Raw genomic sequence first — 19107 nt, 5'->3', positions numbered from 1 at the left:
AGGAAACAATCGATTATTCTAGTTGGAACGAGTATCATTGTCTTGTTTCAAAGCATAGAAGACCTTTTGATCATCCACACCATGCATACATACTCCCCAAAAATTCTGCACCGAAAACTTTTCAATGCAATTTCTAGCTATTGTGTGGGCAGTGAGAGGTTACATGCCCGACCAGTCAGTCATGGTTCAAAACTATAACCGGCACCATCTTTCAACCATGAATGTTTGTCCAAGCCCGTCACCTTTTCACCAAAGCCTGTTTGTCCCATCATCCGAGACAAAAGACAAATGGTTGACATGATTGTTTATGCGTTATAGGTAGAGGCGGAGACATTTCCACCACGGCCAGTCCAGTTGACGTGAGTGTAAGCGCCGACCTTGAACTTGTCGTTGGCATACTCTGGCTTGATCTGGAAAGTGTGGGCACCAAAGTAGTCACGCTGAGCCTGGAGAAGGTTGGCAGGCAAGTCCTTGGTGCGGTAACCATCGAAGAAGGCCAAGGCGGTGCTGAATGCAGGCATGGGAATGCCAGATTGAACAGCAAAGGCAATAACGTCTCTCCAGCCAGGCTGAGCAGTGTGAATAGCCTTGTTGAAGAAGTCGTTGAAGAGCAAGTTCTCGAGATCAGGGTTTTGGCGGTAGGCTGAGGTGATGTCCTTCAAGAAGACGGATCGAATGATACAACCACCACGCCACATAAGGGCGATGGATGGCTTGTTGAGTTTCCAGCCGTATTGCTTAGCCGCCTGTACCTCTGGTTAACAATGAAAAGTTCTCTCGTATCCAAGGGATACTCACAGTCTGCATCAACATGAAACCCTGGGCATAAGAGATAATCTTTGAAGCGTACAAGCCTTGCTCGAGGTTCTTGAGGAAAGTGGCCTTGTCTCCAGTGAATTTGGGGGTTGGTCCCGAGAGAAGCTTGGAGGCACGGGTACGCTCATCCTTGATGGAACTCAAGCAACGGGCAAAGACAGCTTCACCGATGAGAGTCACGGGCATACCGAGGTCGAGGGCGTTGATGGCGGTCCATTTACCGGTACCTTTCTGACCAGCAGCATCAAGAATCTTCTCAACGAGAGGCTTGCCGTCGTCGTCGTTGAAACGGAGGACATCGCGAGTGATCTCGATCAGGAAAGAATCCAAGACGCCCTTGTTCCACTCCGCAAAGACGTCACCCATCTCCGCGTAGCTCATACCCAGGCCACGCTTCATGATGTCGTAGGCCTGAAAATGTCAGCACCGGAGGCAGTATGGAAGTGGCCGGAATATATCTCTTACCTCGCAGATCAACTGCATGTCACCATATTCAATACCATTGTGGACCATCTTGACGTAGTGGCCAGCACCTTCGTCACCGACCCAGTCGCAGCATGGTTCACCATCGGACTTGGCAGCAATGCTCTGGAAAATATCCTTGATGTATGGCCATGCTTCTTCATTTCCACCAGGCATCAGGGATGGACCGTAACGAGCACCCTCTTCACCACCAGAGACACCAGTACCGACGAAGCGGATTCCTTTCTCGGCGAGGTACTTGGTTCGGCGGTTGCTGTCGGGGTAGTGGGAGTTTCCACCATCGATGATGATATCGCCGGCGTCGATGTGGGGGAGGAGCTTCTCAATGAAGTCGTCGACAGCAGGACCAGCCATGACCAAGAGCATCATACGACGAGGCTTCTTGAGCTTAGCACAGAACTCCTCAATAGAGTGAGCTCCAACGATGGATTTGCCTGTCATGGTCGCCATTAGCCCCCGCCAAAAAAGACCGGGGAAAAAGTGCCGCTTACCTTTGGCCTCATTCTCCAGGAAGCGATCGACCTTGGAGACAGTTCGGTTGAAGGCAACGACAGTGAAACCGTGATCAGCTGCGTTCAGAATCAAGTTCTGACCCATGACCGCAAGGCCGATGAGACCGAAATCACCACTGGGCTCGGACTGCGCAGGACCGACCTTGAGGCCGGCCAATCGCGCACTAAGTCAGCATCGTGATTGTCAATCGGGAGATACATTCCAGGAACATGAGCAGCAAAGCAGCAAGGTCAATTTGAGCGTAGCTTGCTAGATTCAATAGCCCTTGGGGGTAGAGGAGAGCGGACTTACACTGGACCAGACATTGTAGCTGTTGAGATGGTGGTGGAAGATGGTAGTGTAAATGGTTGAACAGTGTAAGAGGTTTGAGTAGGGAGTAAGAGGTCGAGTCTCTGTCTAATGCACCGAAAAAGACGAGAGTCACGAATGTAGAAGAGAAGCAGAGACGAAAGGCCGCGACACAGGGGAATATGAGAGAAATATGTTGATTAGAGATGATTTACCACAACGCAGGTTCAACGCAGGCAATATCCCGACCCCACCACGAAGCAACAAACGCTTTGGAGGGGCAGACGTCGCCCATTGGGTCAGAGTCGCCCTGGGTCGGCCAACTACGGTAACCGGCCCATCCTTATGAAATCTCTACTTCTCGACCACTCATCAAGGCACCACCACTATCTCAAAGAAGTAGAGGGACGGAGCTCATGGACCGCTGAGCTATCAGCCTGACCAGCTATGATAGGTAGTACGCCCATGTGCTCGAGGTCTCTGTGAATAACGGAGGTTGCGGTGACTCAGCATGCCGGGGTGAGACTTCATTAATGACGCTTTTGCTACCTCCGGGCGGACATCCGCCTGGGGCGCCCTCTCCGACAGTCCCGAATTCAGCCGCCAATGTGTTGGGTTACCTACGACAACGTTGAGCTATGGTTTAATCGATGATTGAACTTGTCGGTAATAGACTTCACGATACACCGTCGTATCATGAGATGAGGTGATATTGTTCATCTCATGCGGTGTATCGCATCAATTTGAGTATCATCATGCTCAGTTCTACAGTACTCGGCCATTAATGATCGCGTCGGCTTAAGAAAAATTTCTCCTGCCAAGACACAGCTTCTAGTAACAGGCTAATTTGATAACGGACTAGTTGTTCTCGGTATAGTTTCCTTTCATGGCCCGGCTTAGATTTGTTTTTGTCTATCGACATTTGTACATAGACCTGAGGCTGCGGTCGTCATTGTCTTCGAGATTCCACGGAGTACGTCTTGTTGTAGCTGAAGAACACCCCAACTGCCCTACTACTACTATCGCTGCCACCCCAGTCCAACCCTCTGATTAGTCCGAACTCTTCAAGGAAATTAGAACAAGGCACTGTTTTCCTTTGGAGGGTATCATCCTCTCCGAGGCACTCGGTACGTCAAGGCACCAGTAACCTCTGCCAGACCAAACATTCATCATGTCATATCCTCCGCCTCCAGGCTCAGGTTACCAACCTTCTCCTCCTGCCTCATTACCTCCCCGACCACCGCAGTCAACGTTCAATCCTGCCCCAGCCTTCAAGCCGGCGACGACCACCTCCTCCAAACCTGCTTTCACAGCATTCGCCCCGCGATCCGTGGCAACGAGCAGCTTGCGCACAAGCAGCCCAGCTCCGTACTCAGCCCCCCAATATCCGCAGCAGTCACCGTATGACAATTCGTACTCTGGCGCCCCTCAGATCCGCAACCCCTTCGTTCCTCCTGCAGATGCCTCTTCGGCGGCGAGCGGCTTCCCGCCGGGCTACGACCCCGATTATGAGGCACAAATTCAACAGTGGCAGAGCGCTTATGTGAACAAAGATGGCACTACCCCGTCTACTTCACTACCAAAACCGGCCACTACACAAAGCCTGCCCACCAAACCAGACACCGCCAAAAAAGAGGATACTCCGAAGACTGTCCAACGCTCAGGAGGAGGCTCTTCATGGACGGATCAAACTTTGCTCGAGTGGGACCCAGCACACTTTCGTATCTTCGTGGGCAATCTTGCAGGCGAGGTAACTGACGAGTCACTACTCAAGGCTTTCTCTCAATATCCTTCCGTTCAGAAAGCAAGAGTCATTCGCGAAAAACGCACTACAAAGTCCAAAGGTTACGGCTTTGTAAGTTTTTCAGACGGAGATGATTACTTTCGTGCTGCCAGAGACATGAACGGCAAGTACGTGGGAAGTCATCCAATCGTGGTCAAGAAGGCGGTCACAGATGTGCGTCCTACACAAAAACAGAATAAGGGCAAGGGAGGAGCTGGCGGGCATGGCAAGGTTCAACATGGTGGTGTGAACAAGAAGCAGCCGAAGACGAAGGGAGGATTAAAGGTTTTGGGCTGATGTCAACCCGAGTGTTGAACACTTGTTCGTCGTGGATCTAGTTCAACTCCTGTTCTTGCAGGTCGGCAGCGAAACTACAATTCTTGCCTCCTGAGGACATGCTGAGGATCGCATCACTCTGGAATATCGGATATATTTCACTCATCGACCGTCGGGATGGCACAAATCTTACACTGTCGAACAAGCCTCTGATTTCCAACATCGAGACTCAAAGTCAAGGCCACCTTTCACGAATCCGAGTTCACCGGTTTTGGTCTCTATGCGCGAGGAAAGTAGTCGGTCATAAGAACCATTCTAGACTCCCTAACTTGGGCAATCCTGTATGTGGAGACCTTGATGCATTGACGGCACCCGATATGTCCAATCTCGCAGACTTTGTGTGGCCGCTCGTTCGGAGACAATCCAACTCGGATGATAACTCACTGATTCGGGTCTTTTTTGGCGAGCACAATTTCAACTACTTCTACGGATGGGCAATTCCAATGAAGCAAGAAAGAGTGCTCGTGATATCATGCTTCATCAACGAGTCTACGTCTTGGCAAAGATAAAGGCGTGGGAATTTCTTTTGTCTGGCTGAGGAACAAAGGATTCTCCTTTCGTTGGACCAGGGCAAAGGCTGTTGATGTTGCTCGGTTTTGGGGGGGGGCTCGGGCATGAAGGGATCCATATGAGGATGCAAGCAAAGACCCTCGATGTCAAAATTACGTGGCTCGACGCTAACGAGTCAATGTTTCCAGTCTCGCGTCACTCTACTTTACATTGTTGTTTATGAATCGTATTGCCTGCATGATGACTTTCCTCTTGTTCAAAGGTCTGCCTGCGGATCCCAAATAGGTACTTGGGTATCTTTGCCCGTTGCCTGATCGGGCGGCGGGCTTCTTTTTTTCGAACAACATGATCGGCACTGTTGATAACACAGATACTTTTACCCCACGAGATTTTCTGTGCCTCGAGTGCACGCGATATAATACATGTAAACCCCGGACTGTCGGTTGGGCCACGAGGGTCCATACACAAATCACCACAACAATCTAGACCTCCGGGATGTCTCTAAAATAAAGCGAAACCTATAAAACCTGTTCCTCTCTCTCCATCTCTTGTCGCCCTAGAAACCTTCATACGGTAGATCCTCTGTGTACTACAAATCAACATCGCAAAAACAAAAGCGTCTGTACTTGTCCAAACAGACGAACATGTATGTACCATTCTGGCGTGAAGGGAGGGTGATTCTACAACTCACAACTCTCCGGAGTCAGGGGGGGAAAAGTCAGAGTTGGTTTTTTGGTTCTCCCTTTTCGGCTGTGAACGAGAGAAAGAAGAAGAAAATGATACTATTATGGGTTCAACTCAACAGATGTATATTCTTTCCAAAGCCTGATTCCTCTATATTATATTGTAGAACCCCACCCCCTCAAAACCATCGAATCAAATGATCAAAAGTTATGCCCTCACCGCCCACAAGAAAACGTGAAAAGGACAGAGGTGGTCACACAAGGTCGACGATTAGTAGTTCCGTATCAAGTTCCAACAACCTAGAGCACTCCTGATTCGTGGTCCGCCTGTAACTCCTTTTTTTTGGTATCAAGTCCCGACTCTTGCAGTCGATATCGTCGAACGACCTTGGTATCACCGTGTACGCATGCGCCCGCGCCCGCCCCGTCATGCCTCCTTGACGCCGTTTGTGGCGGGAGGAGAAGTAGACGTCGGAGACGGGTGAGAATCGTGACTGACGGCGACACCGCCACCGTTCGCGGCCGCCAAGGCATGCTTGTCCGAGGACATGCTGGCCAAGGTGTTGGAAACCCCGGTGGCGGTGCGGTCGAGGTCGGAAGGGAGGGCGTGGGCCACGTTGGGCCTGGAGGTCCTCTTGGCCGGGGTCATCATCTGGACCTCGAGGTCGTCAAAGTCTTGACCCGGGTTGGCGGTGGTCCAGTCAAAGGCTTCCAGCAGGTAGAAGAAGGCCGCCGCGACCATGGACCCCAACAGCGGTCCGACCCAATAAATCCAATGGTACCCCGGGAAACTGTGGGTGACGACGTCGGGACCGAAAGCTCGAGCAGGGTTGATCCCCGCGCCGGTGTAATAGATGCCTGTTTGGCGACGATGTTAGCTCTTTGCGTTGCCCACTCGGATCCTTCGCCACCTCACCGACGGTCGATTTGGTGGGTGGGAATAGGGGTGAGTTCCTTGCCAGGTGGTGGACTTACTGAGCATGTGGCCGATGAAAAGGGCAATACCGATACCGAGAGGTGCAAGAAACGTGGCCTTGCTCTTCACCGCCGCCAACATGATGACGGCAAACACGAGTTGCATGGTGGTAAACATCTCAATGAACAATCCTCGGGTGATGGAACAACCGCCTCCCAGTCGGACGTTGACCGCCATGGGTCCAGGGAGCGTGGCTGACACCGCTGCCGCGGCCGAGATGCCTCCCAGCATCTGAGCAACAAACACAACCGCAGCCCTCATTTTGGGGACCGCTCCGACGAGGACCAAGGTGAGAGTGACCTGTAGAATATAGGACAAACAAGTTAGCTGCTGCCCAGGACTCGACGGATCCAAGTGCTTGGTCTTCCTCTCTCTCCCTCTTTCTATTTACTTTGTGTTCTGGGGTTTTCTTTGTCGGAAAGAAACAAGAGGAAATACATACTGCAGGATTGAACATTCCTCCGCTAACACGATAGAACAACCACACATTGATGGCCACAGAGCAACCGAACCCAAGAGCAATGAAGAAGATGGTCAGGAGATCCGGGGGAGTGTCCTGTCCTCCGGTCGGAGGAGGAGTATGGGCCACTTGAGCAATGGCAAAGGAAAAGAAGAGGAACAAGAATGTCCCTGCGAGTTCGGCAATGAACGCAGTCATGTGGTTTCGATGCACGTCGGGCAAGAAACCCATGGTCGCTCCGGTGTGACCGAGACGGAACTTCTTGAGAGCCATGGTGATGATGTGGACGACGTTGTGGATGACCGGCGAAGGAGGTCTTGTATATACACTGAACAGTGTCGATGTCGAAACACTGCACGGGGTGGTATGCAACGACTTGTGGTAGAACGGAGGAAGGTGTTGGCGTGAGGAAAAGAAACACAAGAGACTCTTCTCTCTCTCTGCTTCTGGGGGGAGGGCCTGCACACGTAAATAACTTTATACTCGAGACCTCAGGTCGGCGCCATCACGAATCACGAACCACTGACCACCACCAGCATCGCCTGAATACGGCCATGGGCCGTTCCCAAGGAGGGGAGGGGTCTCGTCGAATTCGCTAAGGCGTACCGATGCGTCGAAAGCTGATAGAGCGCGAGTACTAATCCGCTGATAGGTGTTCCTGGACGTGGACGTAAGGACATACTCTTTTCGAAAGGACCGTGCCCGTGCCCCCCTTGGTGGGACTCCAGCTTTTGGGAAAACAAGACGAAGGTGGTTCGACCCATCGATTCACCGGTAGACCACTGACTTTCCTTGGTAGTCAGTCGTTCAAACGCCGTTCCCTCAATGGTTCGCATGTATTGACCTGCCCTTGTCCAGCTGGACCGAATGAGGATATATCGCTCACAATAGTGTGCGCTCCCATTCTGCGTTCCTACTTCGAGACTTCAAGGAGAATTTTTTTCTCCCGGCGCGCGACGGAAGTACAAACGCCTCCACACGTTCATGTGAGATACACTTTGCAATGATCAAGGATCATACAAAATCTTACGCCGCTTTCGTACACCCATCAACCCAAAAAACCATATACGTAGGTTGTATTGTTTCGAGCAAACGATAGTGCGAGACCCCCAATGATGATCACCCGCGGCTATTAGATGCTGGCCCTTGCACACTTCAGTAACGAGTAGGTCTCACATGGTTCGTGCTTCAATATGATGAGGTTTGGGCTCTCGATATGCACGGACCCTGGGGGACGCCGCACATGTCAGATCTTTTGTCAAACCTCTCGTATTCTTTCAACTTCAAGTTGCGCTTGCTGATGGTGGTGGTGGTGGTGATGAGAAATCGTAGGCCTCAAAAGAATCACCAATTGACGTAAATAACGCCCAGGATGGAGTGCGCAGTAGTCGGAAACTGTATGCACCACTTACTGCACCGTGACAGGATACACTCCGGTGTTGTTTCAGGCTGTTTTTCTTGTTGGCTGAATATTTCCATGAGACATGAGATTCTCTTACATGTGAATAAGAACGTGGTGTAATCAGATCGGATGACTACAGACATGGAACTTATCCGAATCCACTTAAAGACGTTTTTTTTTAAAAAAAAAAAGCAAAGTCAAGAAAAACCGTCGTTTCGACGAGTCGGAAACGTCTCGCTTAATGACAGGTATCCTTGCAAGCTGAAAGCGTGGCGAAGTCAACAAAACGTCGAAAGCTTATTAGCATCTTCCTCGTCTTTTGTGTCTCTCCATGAGTCCCAACTTCATCTCGTCGCGTTTGTCAATTTCTGCACTGGCCTGGTGTTGCCTGTCGGATTCTAAAGGTCTGCTCTCTGGATCCACCACAACAGCACCTTTCGAGATATCGTCCGGGTCTAATTTCACTTCAGCTGTCGTGGTGTCGTCGGCAGTACCGTCCCCACCCACTCCACAGTCATTGGCGTTGATACCATTCTTTATATTTGCCTCAGTCTCGTATTCCTTTTCTCGTGGGTTCACAACTTTTAATCTGACCCCGTCCCCACCGAGTGTCGAGTACACGCGCAAGCCGACTACGCAGACAGCATTCCATTGTTCCTCGGGACCTTCGCCACCGTCGTCGGACTTTTCAACCACGTCGATGACTGGCGGTGGAGATCCTGGCATGGGACCAGGGCGCGATGGGCGACGGCGACGACGCACGCTTCTGTAACGGCCCCGTTGATGAGATGATGAAGAAGACTCGTCGGACGACGAGGATGAGTCGGGAGACATGTCAATATCTGTGTTCCAATCGAATGGAGGGAATGAGTCTGCATCGGAGAGTTCGTCGATGTTATCGCGGTTGAAATCCCGGATGACGATGTATGTTTCCCTGGTGCTATTGTGAGGGCTTTCTTCACCGACGCCACTACCAGTACCGATCATCGCAGCAGTTGTGTCAATTGTATCACTGCGGCGCGGATATGAATTTGGCATCTGGTGCGCACTGTGAGTTCGTGGTCTATGTGCCATGGATCGTGTACCGCGGCTCAAGCGTTCGGGCGCTGCCGATGCAATTGGTATCGTGGTCGTTGTTGGCTTTGGAGTTTCGGCAGCAGTCTGCTCTCGATCTGTCTGGGTCGAAGCGCAGACTGATCTCTCGCCACTGTTCTCAAGCTCAGGGGGTTTCGCTCTATCCGATTCAGCGGGCGCAGATCCTTGCTTATTGGCTTGGTCTTCCTCGTCTGCACGTTTGAGAACATCTGCCAGTGGCTCAACAATGGACTTGACCGATGAGTTCGTGAGATCCTGCTTTTCCTGGATCATCTCCAGCCCACTGACTGGTTCGAGGACCTCATCTGTTTTGTCAGCTTTCCTTACGATATTGGTGCCTTCGCCAATGCCAATAACCTCAACGTGTTGAGATTCGCCCCGTGCATCTGCCGCACTGATATCTTTCTGTGGACGTTCAGACTTCTGTTCGTCGATGATGATGGACTGATCAGCACTCTGGGCATCCGCGATGTTTCGGCTCGTAGGTCTTTCCGACTCTTCCATGGTACCGTTGGCATTTTGCCTTCTCGCTTTCCTTCGCCTGTCTCTTTCTACTAGTTCCTTGTCTCTCCTGTGCCGCTCCTTCTGCCTTCTCCAGTCTTTCTCTGCCAGTTTCTTCATCCTCTGCTTCAGTTTCTCTCTGTCCGTTACTCTCCGTGCCTTCTCCCTCCTCTTTCTTTCCGCCTTTTCCAACTCCGTTTCAACATGAACACCCTTGGCATGAGCCAAATCATACGACAGACCCATCTGGATCAATTTTTCCCTCCTCGTTGCTGCATAGACAGGCAAGACATCCTCCAGATGGTCTTTGTCTGTGTTTCTTGTTGCAGTGATTCGCATGAGGACCGAATACGTCCCCTTCTCCAACTCGATGTCGGTGCTGACAGACCTCGCCATGGCATAGTTGCCGTTGCTTCTCACGATATAGTCATTTTCGTCTTCCTTGTCATCTGCTTCTAATCGAAATTGCAGGTCGAACCCGTACCCGCCTTCGAGGCCGCCGAAATATGTGTCGTCAAGTTGTCCGAGGACAATCACAACTGGCGCTTTCTCCTCGAGGGTCAGACTAAACTTGGTGCTGTGGTACTCGGAGCTCCAACTGACATTGACACTCGCCCAACACTGCGTGACATTCCACTCAGAGCCGAATATTCGTGTCCGGTCGAAGTGCTGATATTTCTTGAGCAGGTCATCATAGCTGATCCAAAACACTCCGTCGTTACCAAATTTGTGGTCAAGGAGCGCCATCCATTCTGCGTCCCATTCGGAAGACCCATCACTCCATTTACCCGTCCATTCTTTCTTGCCCCACGGGTTGCGCAGCTTGAGCAGGCGTTCTCCTTTCACTTCCCGTGCATCCATAATAGAGTATGCATGTCCTTCTGATATCCCCTCGCGTTCGCGTGACACCACACTGGTGTCCAGCCAGTTCGAGTAAAAGCCTGTAGCGCAGCCAAACAGGAACTGTTTACCGACTTGCATGAGCTCGTCTCGCCAGAAAGCCTCACGGTCAAGGATGTCTGTACTGTAGACCTCCGTCGTCACACCCCCCGTTAGGTCCTCAATGGCCTCTCCAGTGAACCCGCCGTCAATGCTTGCGAAGTCACCGTGCGCCTTGGCGTATGCCTTTTCAAGCAGAGGAAGCCACGTCTCGTTCTCGTCACTGCATTGGGCGAAGTACAATGCTCGCGAGCCCGTCTGGTGGGCTTTCCGGTACTCCTCCGCAGAGTCGACTCGATTGATATCGTCCCAAACATCCCGTTCCTCGTGAGCTTCGTCGTAGTCTGGTGCGCGGAGGTATAGTTTATCATCGACAATGGTGTGTTGCCACTCGCCGTCTGTAAAACAAAAGGGTCAGCTATCCTAGTAAACTACTTACGAGGACTGAAACCCTCAGTGTAAGTAGGTCAGCCTTACCTCGGAAGAAAACGAATCCATACACGCCAACCTGCATATCATGCTTCACACAGACTTTGTCAATCAGACCGTCCATGTTACCCAGGCCGCAGAGTGCCGCCATGAGGTAACAATCTCCATCTCGGCCCTGGCGCACGTCACCTGCTGTTGGACCATTGATGTAGAACTGTGGATTGTCGAAGATGTCCTAAGTATCGCCCATGTCAGTAATACTCCTATTGAGTGCAGGGAGCGAGGCTGATATGTACAGTGACTCTTTTGACGCCCTTTGGTTTCATCGAGTCTCCAGGATTGCTCAAACCATCGAGACAATTCCGCTGCCCAGACTTCAAGTCCCATTCGATGTCGAAATGCGGATCACGATACTTTTGGTTCAGCCGTCTACATTCTCGAATGATCCGGTCGACGTCATGCTCGCACTCCCTACGCGCCTCCTCGTATGACTTTGCAGCCCGTTGGCCCGACACAACACCGAGGGGCCGCTTGGCAGCTTTTTCGCGAGCGTACGGGTTGTCAGGAAGGACTGTGAACACCTTTCCGGGGTATTTGGTGTTGAGTTTGTCCCAAAACTGGCGCACGGTTTCTTGAGGCGATTGTCGTCGTATCTTCCGGCGGGGTTTGGCTGGTGGTGCCACAGCAATCTCAGGAGGTGGCGGCCCATAGTAACGACCTCCAACTAGGTCTCTCCGGTCATCCATGAGACTCATCTGGCTCACGATATGGAAAGTTCGAATGGCTAGATTGAGTCTGATATCTTGATTGGAGTTTCGATGTCGTACTGAACGTAGAGTAACGTTGTCAAGTTAACATGATTCAAAGAGTATTTGCGCAAAGTACCGGTAACCTGCTCAAGGACTCGTCGTTACAGGCACAAATGCATGATTCCGACGCAAACGTCGAGGAGAAATGGAGGAATTGAACCATCTCACATCTCAGGCTGAAGAGGCGCATACGAATCGCTCGTGCATGTCGTGTGTTGCCAGCCTAGACCTGAGCCACAGGATTTCTGGCCGGTGTAATTTTGGCGAAACAAGTTCGACCGTTTCGAACTCCCAAAATCCTTGTGATACCAAGATTAGTGACCGGCCAGCGAATCAAATGCTGGTTGGTGTGTTGTCCTGGGCGGAATGATTTGCGGCTGAGTCGATTTGTTCGGCTTGGGAACTTTTGTACTCACTAAGCCCCTGGTCGAATCTGTCACCTCTGCCTAGGCTCCAAGAACTTTGAACAAATCATACTAGACAGCACAGAGTGCAGCTTGAAACGGATCAATACAAGAAACCAGTCAACTGAATAACTGTCTGGAAATTTTGATTGTGCGGTGCGTGCCACGACGTAAGGGCTCGAATCGCAGCTAAGAGCGGCATTTCAATTCAAGGCGAATCACCGTCGCAGATTAGTTTGCGTCCTATACGAATATCGTCAGAGATAATGATCCAGTGCGTTGGCAAAGGGTTCAATTTGATGGAAAGGGCACATATGATTTTATTCAACGTAGATAGATATAAATATATATTTTCTTGCAAGGTTGCAGTTATATCACTAGCACCAATTCAGTACCACGAAAAGAAGGCATCGTCTTTCTGCATCGACAGAACAGTTTCACGTTTCTTACCCACACAAAGCGAGACATTTGTGTGCAACATCACCTGGACAAGCCATTTTGCAAGGGATTGATACATTCAGAAACCCTTCTTCTCGAATACTTCGGAAGAGATACCGTTCTCGTCGTCGGGAACAATGACGAGGTTGTCGGAGCGGAAGGGGTCGACCTTGACTTTTCTGAACTTGCGTGCAGACACTTTGTTTTCAAACAACACATCGAGTTCGGCATATGTGAGGCCCTGCAGAGGCACCAGTCAGCACATGCAGTACAGTATAATTGACTTGAGAACTTACCTTTGGTTCTGGAAGGCGGAAATATGTCCAGACCAGTCCTAATGCATTGAGACCTCCCCAGAAGAAGCAAGTCTTTCCGCGCCATGCCCACTCGGTCGGATTCATCATACGGGGCTGAAGAGTACCCACAATGATGCCCATGATATTGTAGACGTTTCGCGACAGGACAACGGTCTTGATACGAAGTCGGGTGGACGGCAGCTCGGCCACGAGTGAGTAACACACAGGGCCCACGGTGAAGTCGTAGACAAAGGTCAGAATGAGAATCAAGGCACCAGACGCCCAGCCGACCGAAGTGGATAGAGACGGCACACCTAGGCCACCAATGATCATGAGAATGATGAACATGCCAATCTGACCCCAGATATATAAAGTGCGACGGCCAAAATGTGGCATCAAGAACCAGGAGAGTACTGTGCCACAGAAGCCCATCGCGCTTTGACCAACGCCGAGGGAATAAGCGTCTGTTGCATCAAGGCCAGCTTGTTCCATGAAGTATGTGCCCCAGCCGATCATGGGGGAGCCGGATGTTTGTTGGATGAGCCAGGTAACACAAGTCACCTCGGTACGGCGGAGATCGTTGCCCTTGAAGCAATCAAGGTAAGTAGTACCGGCTGTCTGTTGAATTTCAAGCTCGTTGGTGTGAATCATCATGGCTAGAGTATCTTCCACATTAAATCCGGTATTCTTCTTGGAGGTCAGTTTCAACAAAGCTCTACGAGCTTCGTCGAGCTTTCCGTGGCGGACCAACCACCATGGTGACTCGGGGGCAAAGAATGCAGCAGCCGCGATGGGAAGTGGCCTGATGAGCATGTTAGTGACGAAGCAAACTATTTTTCTGTGAGTGCCCTACCAGATCCATTGTATGGCATATGGAACACGGTAAGCCCATTCAGTTGTGTTATCGACAAATCCTTTCAGGATACCAGCGGCGATGAGCTGACCGATAACCCAGCAAAGGTTCACGTATGTTGTCAGATAGGGTCGAAGTGGTACTGGAGTAACTTCGGCCGCGTATGTGGTGGTAAGAGTCTGGCTATTTTCGAGTCAGTAACGAGTATGAAATTAAGGAGAAGGGCTTCGACTTACAAAACACCCCAGGGGAGGCCAGAGAGAATGTAGCCTGCAAGCAGCATGTGGATGTCCACAGCAAAAAAGGTAATGAAGATACAGCCCGCGATGAAAATCAGGGCGCCAATCATGGTCCAGCGGTATCCAATTCTTTCAGAAATGATGCCGTTCAGGAATAGACCAATGATCTGAGCAGCGGCGGTACCATTCGAGAGAGCGGATTGCCAGGTAGCAGACAGCTGGTATGTCGGAGCTCCATCCTTGGTGCCTGCGAACGAGCCATATTTCTTGTTGAAAGCAGGATTGCCGAAGAAATTGCCTAGTAGATAGGTATCGTAGCCTTCCATGATAACGGCAAGCGAAAGAGCGAAGGAGAACATGATGGCTTTTGGATAGAGTTTACAGCCTTCGCGGAAGCCCATCTTGTGTTCGAACTCAACAGCATTCTTCGCATCAGCGGTGAGCTCTGCCAGATTTGGGACAGCGACAGACATCTTGCGAAGAGTGTCATCCTTCTGGTTGAAGACAGCCTCTCCCTGCGTGGCCCCAGCAACTGCAGCTGGGACGATGGATGACCTTCGTCGCGTAGTGTCATATGTGGGTGCTCCCAGATTGTTTGCATAGTGAGATACGCTCATATGGCGGCCGGCGCGGCCGCCTCCGCTTTCTTCGTCGTGGCTGTAACTCATGGTGCTTGATCGAACCAGTAATTGTCGAAGACCTTAGTGAAGGCGCAAGCCACCAACAAACAAGCTTGACTCCGCGTGGATTGTGTCGTGTGGTGAAGGAGGACACAGATGCAGGGCAGACGCTCGGGTAAGGGGGTACGAGCATGAATATATAACTACTGCTTATCCCTTAGCAACCCACTGTATGCTTGAACACAGCTCATGACGCAGAGTAATTCTAGCGACGAAAGTCATGCCGTTCTGCCAGCGAGGCCAATCAGCCTTGTCCAATCGCCCAAAGATGTATAACCTGACTAGCGCGATCAGAAGTATAAGTTCCAATCACGACAGAAGCTAAAGTCACACAGTAGCCAAGAGTGTCGAAGTCTGTCGTATTGCGTTGAGCCACCGACGAGGTGCTCGGTTACTCCAGACTAGAGCACAGTGGCCCTCTTGATGGTCGTCAAATGTTGTACAAGGGAAAAAGACAAAGGAGCTTGGTTTGGCGCCACCCAACCCGGAAAGAAGGTAAAGCAGCCGAAGCAAGACTGTCGTTGGCTGGCGAGATTCTCGGTGAAAGAACCGGAGCAGTCGTGAGAGCCGGAAAGAGAGCTTTGATACCAGGGGTGTCGCTTGATAAGTCGGAGTTTTCGCTTGTCACCATGAAGCTTTCCCTCTTGGGTGTTGTCACAGTGCTTGAGGCACCACTTAAGCAACGAGGTTTGGCGACAAGATGTTTCCACCCTGGACACTAAGCTGCTGATCGAACTTTTTCGCTGGAGTTCCGTAGGCTGTAAACCCCGCACATAGTGTAGCCTCCCCCGACTCGGCCCCAGCTTTGCGAGAGCTGTCAGGCCTAGAACTACTCCGCTTGTAGTTTGGCCGTGCGCTGAAATTTGTCCTCCAGGACGTCTTTGGACTTGTCGTCGAGACGCTTCTCGTATCTTTCTCTGTACGAGTACACCCCCTCTTTGTCGATCAAGCGTCATCACTTTTGCCAGGATGCTGCACGTTAAGATCGCAGCGGATCTTGCTCTTCGAGATCCAAGTGTTGGCCCCATGAATTTGAATATCAAGTTTGGCGAAATCTCTCACCATGAATGTATGCGCGGAGAAATTGTACCTACCTCAGTATTCGTATGCACGGTGAAGAATAATCAATCTGAGGCGCATTTTAGGTTTAGGTTCCTTTTCAACACAAGCCATGTGCTCCAGCCTTGAATAACGCCGCTGAGGGAGACATTGTCCGTGAGCTTTTGGGTGTTTTTTTCATGGCAGCAAACGTCAATAACTTTGTGGTGTACGGTATCTGCAGCTTACTCTTTCGTTGGGTGTTAGTTGCATTTGCTGGACAGTCTATCCTCATAGTGAATCGTAGTTCTCAGTGGTGATCTCCCTATCCACAATGGGTTATGCAACGGGGTCTTGAGAGCCAAGGTGAACTTGACTTGGTGTGTTGCGTGTGTGGCGCACTTCGGTAAGCTGGGCGGTCGCATGACCTACGAACAGCATCGCAGCGCATCAAGACAAATTGGTTGATGCGCACTTTGCCCGGCCCGTGCTGCCCGCAAACTATTCAAGGTCTTAAGTTCAGATGTTGGTATCATCCATCGAAGTTTGGGTTTCTGCGACACTTTGTCATACCACTCTTTTGGTGTTGGAAATCGGGTTCACAAGACATAGGCTTTTTCCTGGAAATAGACTAGACAGTTGATTGAGTTGTCCAGGGATTTATGGCAGGCAACCCTTACGCTAAGCTATCGATTGAGCTTGCTAAGCCTCGGCTCTGCCATTCGTCTTCTCATCATGGAACAATCGGAGCAGACGCACCAGGCATGCGGCTCCGGTACCTTGACATTAGGGAGGTTGGGCTAGCTCGAGCCGATGACGATACATGATTTTGTGCAAAAGATACAGAACTCTTCTCCGTCAAAAACGTATGGAGAAGGCGCGTCCTGTGTGTACTGCTTTCATTACTCGAACAAAACACGTTCAGTGTGGTGACCCTTCCCCAGTAAAATTGTGGATTGACGGATAGGACTGAAATGAAACCTTAGTGTTAGCTTGTAACGAGTGTTCAAAGGGCACCGAGTATGGAGTAAAAATGGACGGAAGTCTCTAGTTAAGCAGTAGTTGACAGATAGAGGAATCCATGAGGCTGTTTCTAGAACCTCAAATGTGTGGCCGATTCTGGAACAACATTTCTCCGTCAAAGGGACGAAAATTTCACCGAGAATTTCACCGAGCACTTCACCGAGCACTCCTTGCTCCATCTACGATGAGCATGCAGCCAACGAGTAGAGGGAGCCATAGCAATTCTATTCTCTGTCTAAGTTGCTCTGAGATTTCGAAAAATCATATGCTTGCCCGATAGGGGTCCCGTCGTTGAGATTGGATATCATCACTTCAATGTTCCACACAGGCTCTTCATGGCTATGCACACTTCGTCAATGTTCAGGTGATAGGTCGTTCAGCCATCTCGAAGTGTTTGATCTCCTTCACATACATTGGTATCATCCTCTTCATCTGCACTGTCTGCACGTTTCTCATCACATGTGACTGTCTCAGGCGAATGGTCTGGTCTGCAGGTGTTATGTCCAATTTCTTCGTGTCAGATGTCAGTATCTTCATGCAGTCTGGCCATCGATCTCTAATTTCGACATTGCATCTTCTGCGGTCTTGCCGACTTCAACTTGTTCCTTGCCTTCTCCAGCAACCGTGCCATCTGGGTTGGCCTGGACATTTCCTGCCCCGGGATAGCGTGTTCCTTTGTTCTTGGGTTGCTTCTTCTTCTTTACAGGTTCCGGCGGAGGATAAGCTTTCTTCTCAATTTCCTGCCACTCTGCAGACGCTTCATAATCAGCTTGAATCGGAGCCAGGAGCTCGTTCAAGGCCGCAGTTACACCAGCCTTGAGTAACTGAGGAGTTAGTTTATCGGCTTTGTAGTCCGCCCTCAATGTCTCCATGTCGTGATAAACAAGTGGCTCCCCCTCTCCCTCTCTTCGTTCACATACAAATCGACCTTTGTGATGTGGGTCTTGCAAGGCACTGAATGGGAGCAATACATATTCGACGAAGGAGATGATACCGTTGCCTTCTACTTCACCAGCTGCCGCAAAAGCCTTCTTTAACTTCTTCTTGACGAGTTCTGGGCCGTCAAGAACATCAATCTTGGAGTCAGGGTCAGATGCTGACATCTTGCCTCCGGTCAAACCAGGCACCATGGGATTCATGAGATGGGCCCGTTCTTTGTACCCTATCCGCGGTAATGTTTCCTGAGCGAGAGCAAAGATCTTGCGCTGGTCGACTCCACCAAACTGAGCATCGACTTTCAGATGTTCTTCGTCGAGTGCCTGCATGAGAGGGTAGATCAGTCCTGACAGTGGTGCATTCGCACTCTGTTTGACGACTTCAGCGCCCGCTCTCTTCGCATCATGCTCACTGACCACACTACTCAGTCGAAATATGTCCATGGTGTAATCAGAGCCCAATTGGTAGGATGAGCCAAGGACAAACTCTAGCTTTTCTAGACTCACTCCGACGGCCTTGAGAAGGGAGGATATGACGAACTTGTAGTACTCGGCGCGGTACTTGACCAGCTCGATAGGTGCTTTGAGGTTGTCGAGGAAACCATGTATATCGGCCAGAAGAATCTTGACGTGACATCCTGCTCTCAGAAAGTGCGCAATCTTCATCATGGGGACAAAGTAACCACAATGAGGTCTGCCTGTGGTGGCTGATCCCCAGTAGAGGACAAGCGGTCTTTGCTGTTTGATGATGATATCTTCCAGAATATCTCGATGTAGTACCTCCGCCAACTGGTCGGTCACCAGAGAGAGTTTCTCTTCTGGCGACAGTTCTCTGCCCGCCATGATTGGCAAATTCGATTGAGGAGGAGGGGATGTGGTGGGAGAGGGAGGAGTCTTTTTGAGAAGACAGATCACTTCTAAGGAGGCTTGGAAGCCCAGGTGCGAAGGCTTTGCTGGGTGTGCGAATCGTGTAGAGGGTGTGCACCTGTTGTGAGTCAATCAATGGAGGCACCTGAGGCTCTACAAAAAAATGGAGGGTCCCTGTACTCGCCCCTAATTATTACTCAGAGTCCCTAATAGATCAATAATGTTCCCCGCGCTCGTTGGCTGCGTTGCTTGGCTTCAGGAACAGAATCGCCCCGCCAATCACAAAGACGCGTGAAGAACGCCTCTCTAAA

General features: G+C 50.7%; 7 protein-coding genes across 9 annotated transcripts; 2 read left to right on the top strand and 5 right to left on the bottom strand.

Moving 5' to 3' along the window:
- Positions 1 to 13: 13 nt before the first annotated feature.
- Positions 14 to 2337, bottom strand: PV06_03490 (6-phosphogluconate dehydrogenase, decarboxylating 1). 3 transcript variants are annotated; one of them, XM_016404282.1, is made up of 5 exons: positions 2104 to 2337; positions 1791 to 1975; positions 1282 to 1733; positions 799 to 1227; positions 14 to 746 (listed from the first exon to the last, which is right to left on the bottom strand). In XM_016404282.1, exons 1-5 carry the CDS (start codon positions 2115 to 2117, stop codon positions 306 to 308), a joined length of 1521 nt encoding a protein of 506 aa, XP_016265287.1. In that variant the 5' UTR covers positions 2118 to 2337; the 3' UTR covers positions 14 to 305. The 3 variants fall into 3 exon arrangements, with proteins under 3 accessions (XP_016265287.1, XP_016265288.1, XP_016265289.1); XM_016404283.1 differs by having other exon boundaries at positions 1791 to 1927; XM_016404284.1 differs by having other exon boundaries at positions 1791 to 2337.
- Positions 2338 to 3271: 934 nt separating this feature from the next.
- PV06_03489 (uncharacterized protein) lies at positions 3272 to 4180 on the top strand (the record flags this gene model as incomplete). Its single annotated transcript, XM_016404281.1, has 1 exon — positions 3272 to 4180. One exon carries the CDS (start codon positions 3272 to 3274, stop codon positions 4178 to 4180), a length of 909 nt encoding a protein of 302 aa, XP_016265286.1.
- A 98-nt stretch (positions 4181 to 4278) lies between these two features.
- Positions 4279 to 4728, top strand: PV06_03488 (uncharacterized protein; the record flags this gene model as incomplete). Its single annotated transcript, XM_016404280.1, has 1 exon — positions 4279 to 4728. One exon carries the CDS (start codon positions 4279 to 4281, stop codon positions 4726 to 4728), a length of 450 nt encoding a protein of 149 aa, XP_016265285.1.
- A 729-nt stretch (positions 4729 to 5457) lies between these two features.
- Positions 5458 to 7668, bottom strand: PV06_03487 (uncharacterized protein). The gene is made up of 3 exons (XM_016404279.1): positions 6831 to 7668; positions 6388 to 6688; positions 5458 to 6270 (listed from the first exon to the last, which is right to left on the bottom strand). Exons 1-3 carry the CDS (start codon positions 7119 to 7121, stop codon positions 5840 to 5842), a joined length of 1023 nt encoding a protein of 340 aa, XP_016265284.1. The 5' UTR covers positions 7122 to 7668; the 3' UTR covers positions 5458 to 5839.
- An 842-nt stretch (positions 7669 to 8510) lies between these two features.
- Positions 8511 to 12241, bottom strand: PV06_03486 (uncharacterized protein). The gene is made up of 3 exons (XM_016404278.1): positions 11511 to 12241; positions 11263 to 11449; positions 8511 to 11183 (listed from the first exon to the last, which is right to left on the bottom strand). Exons 1-3 carry the CDS (start codon positions 11967 to 11969, stop codon positions 8551 to 8553), a joined length of 3279 nt encoding a protein of 1092 aa, XP_016265283.1. The 5' UTR covers positions 11970 to 12241; the 3' UTR covers positions 8511 to 8550.
- A 493-nt stretch (positions 12242 to 12734) lies between these two features.
- On the bottom strand, positions 12735 to 16453 carry PV06_03485 (uncharacterized protein). The gene is made up of 4 exons (XM_016404277.1): positions 14251 to 16453; positions 14015 to 14197; positions 13162 to 13963; positions 12735 to 13106 (listed from the first exon to the last, which is right to left on the bottom strand). Exons 1-4 carry the CDS (start codon positions 14919 to 14921, stop codon positions 12945 to 12947), a joined length of 1818 nt encoding a protein of 605 aa, XP_016265282.1. The 5' UTR covers positions 14922 to 16453; the 3' UTR covers positions 12735 to 12944.
- Positions 16454 to 17166: 713 nt separating this feature from the next.
- Positions 17167 to 18934, bottom strand: PV06_03484 (tyrosine-tRNA ligase). Its single transcript, XM_016404276.1, has one exon. The coding sequence runs from the start codon at positions 18770 to 18772 to the stop codon at positions 17528 to 17530; it is 1245 nt and encodes a 414-aa protein (XP_016265281.1). The 5' UTR covers positions 18773 to 18934; the 3' UTR covers positions 17167 to 17527.
- Positions 18935 to 19107: the final 173 nt, after the last annotated feature.

This window comes from Exophiala oligosperma, assembly GCF_000835515.1.
Source record: "Exophiala oligosperma strain CBS 72588 unplaced genomic scaffold supercont1.3, whole genome shotgun sequence".
Lineage (NCBI taxonomy): Eukaryota > Fungi > Ascomycota > Eurotiomycetes > Chaetothyriales > Herpotrichiellaceae > Exophiala > Exophiala oligosperma.
The sequence above is the reverse complement of the archived record's forward strand: the minus strand, read 5'-3'. Positions and strand labels throughout refer to the sequence as shown.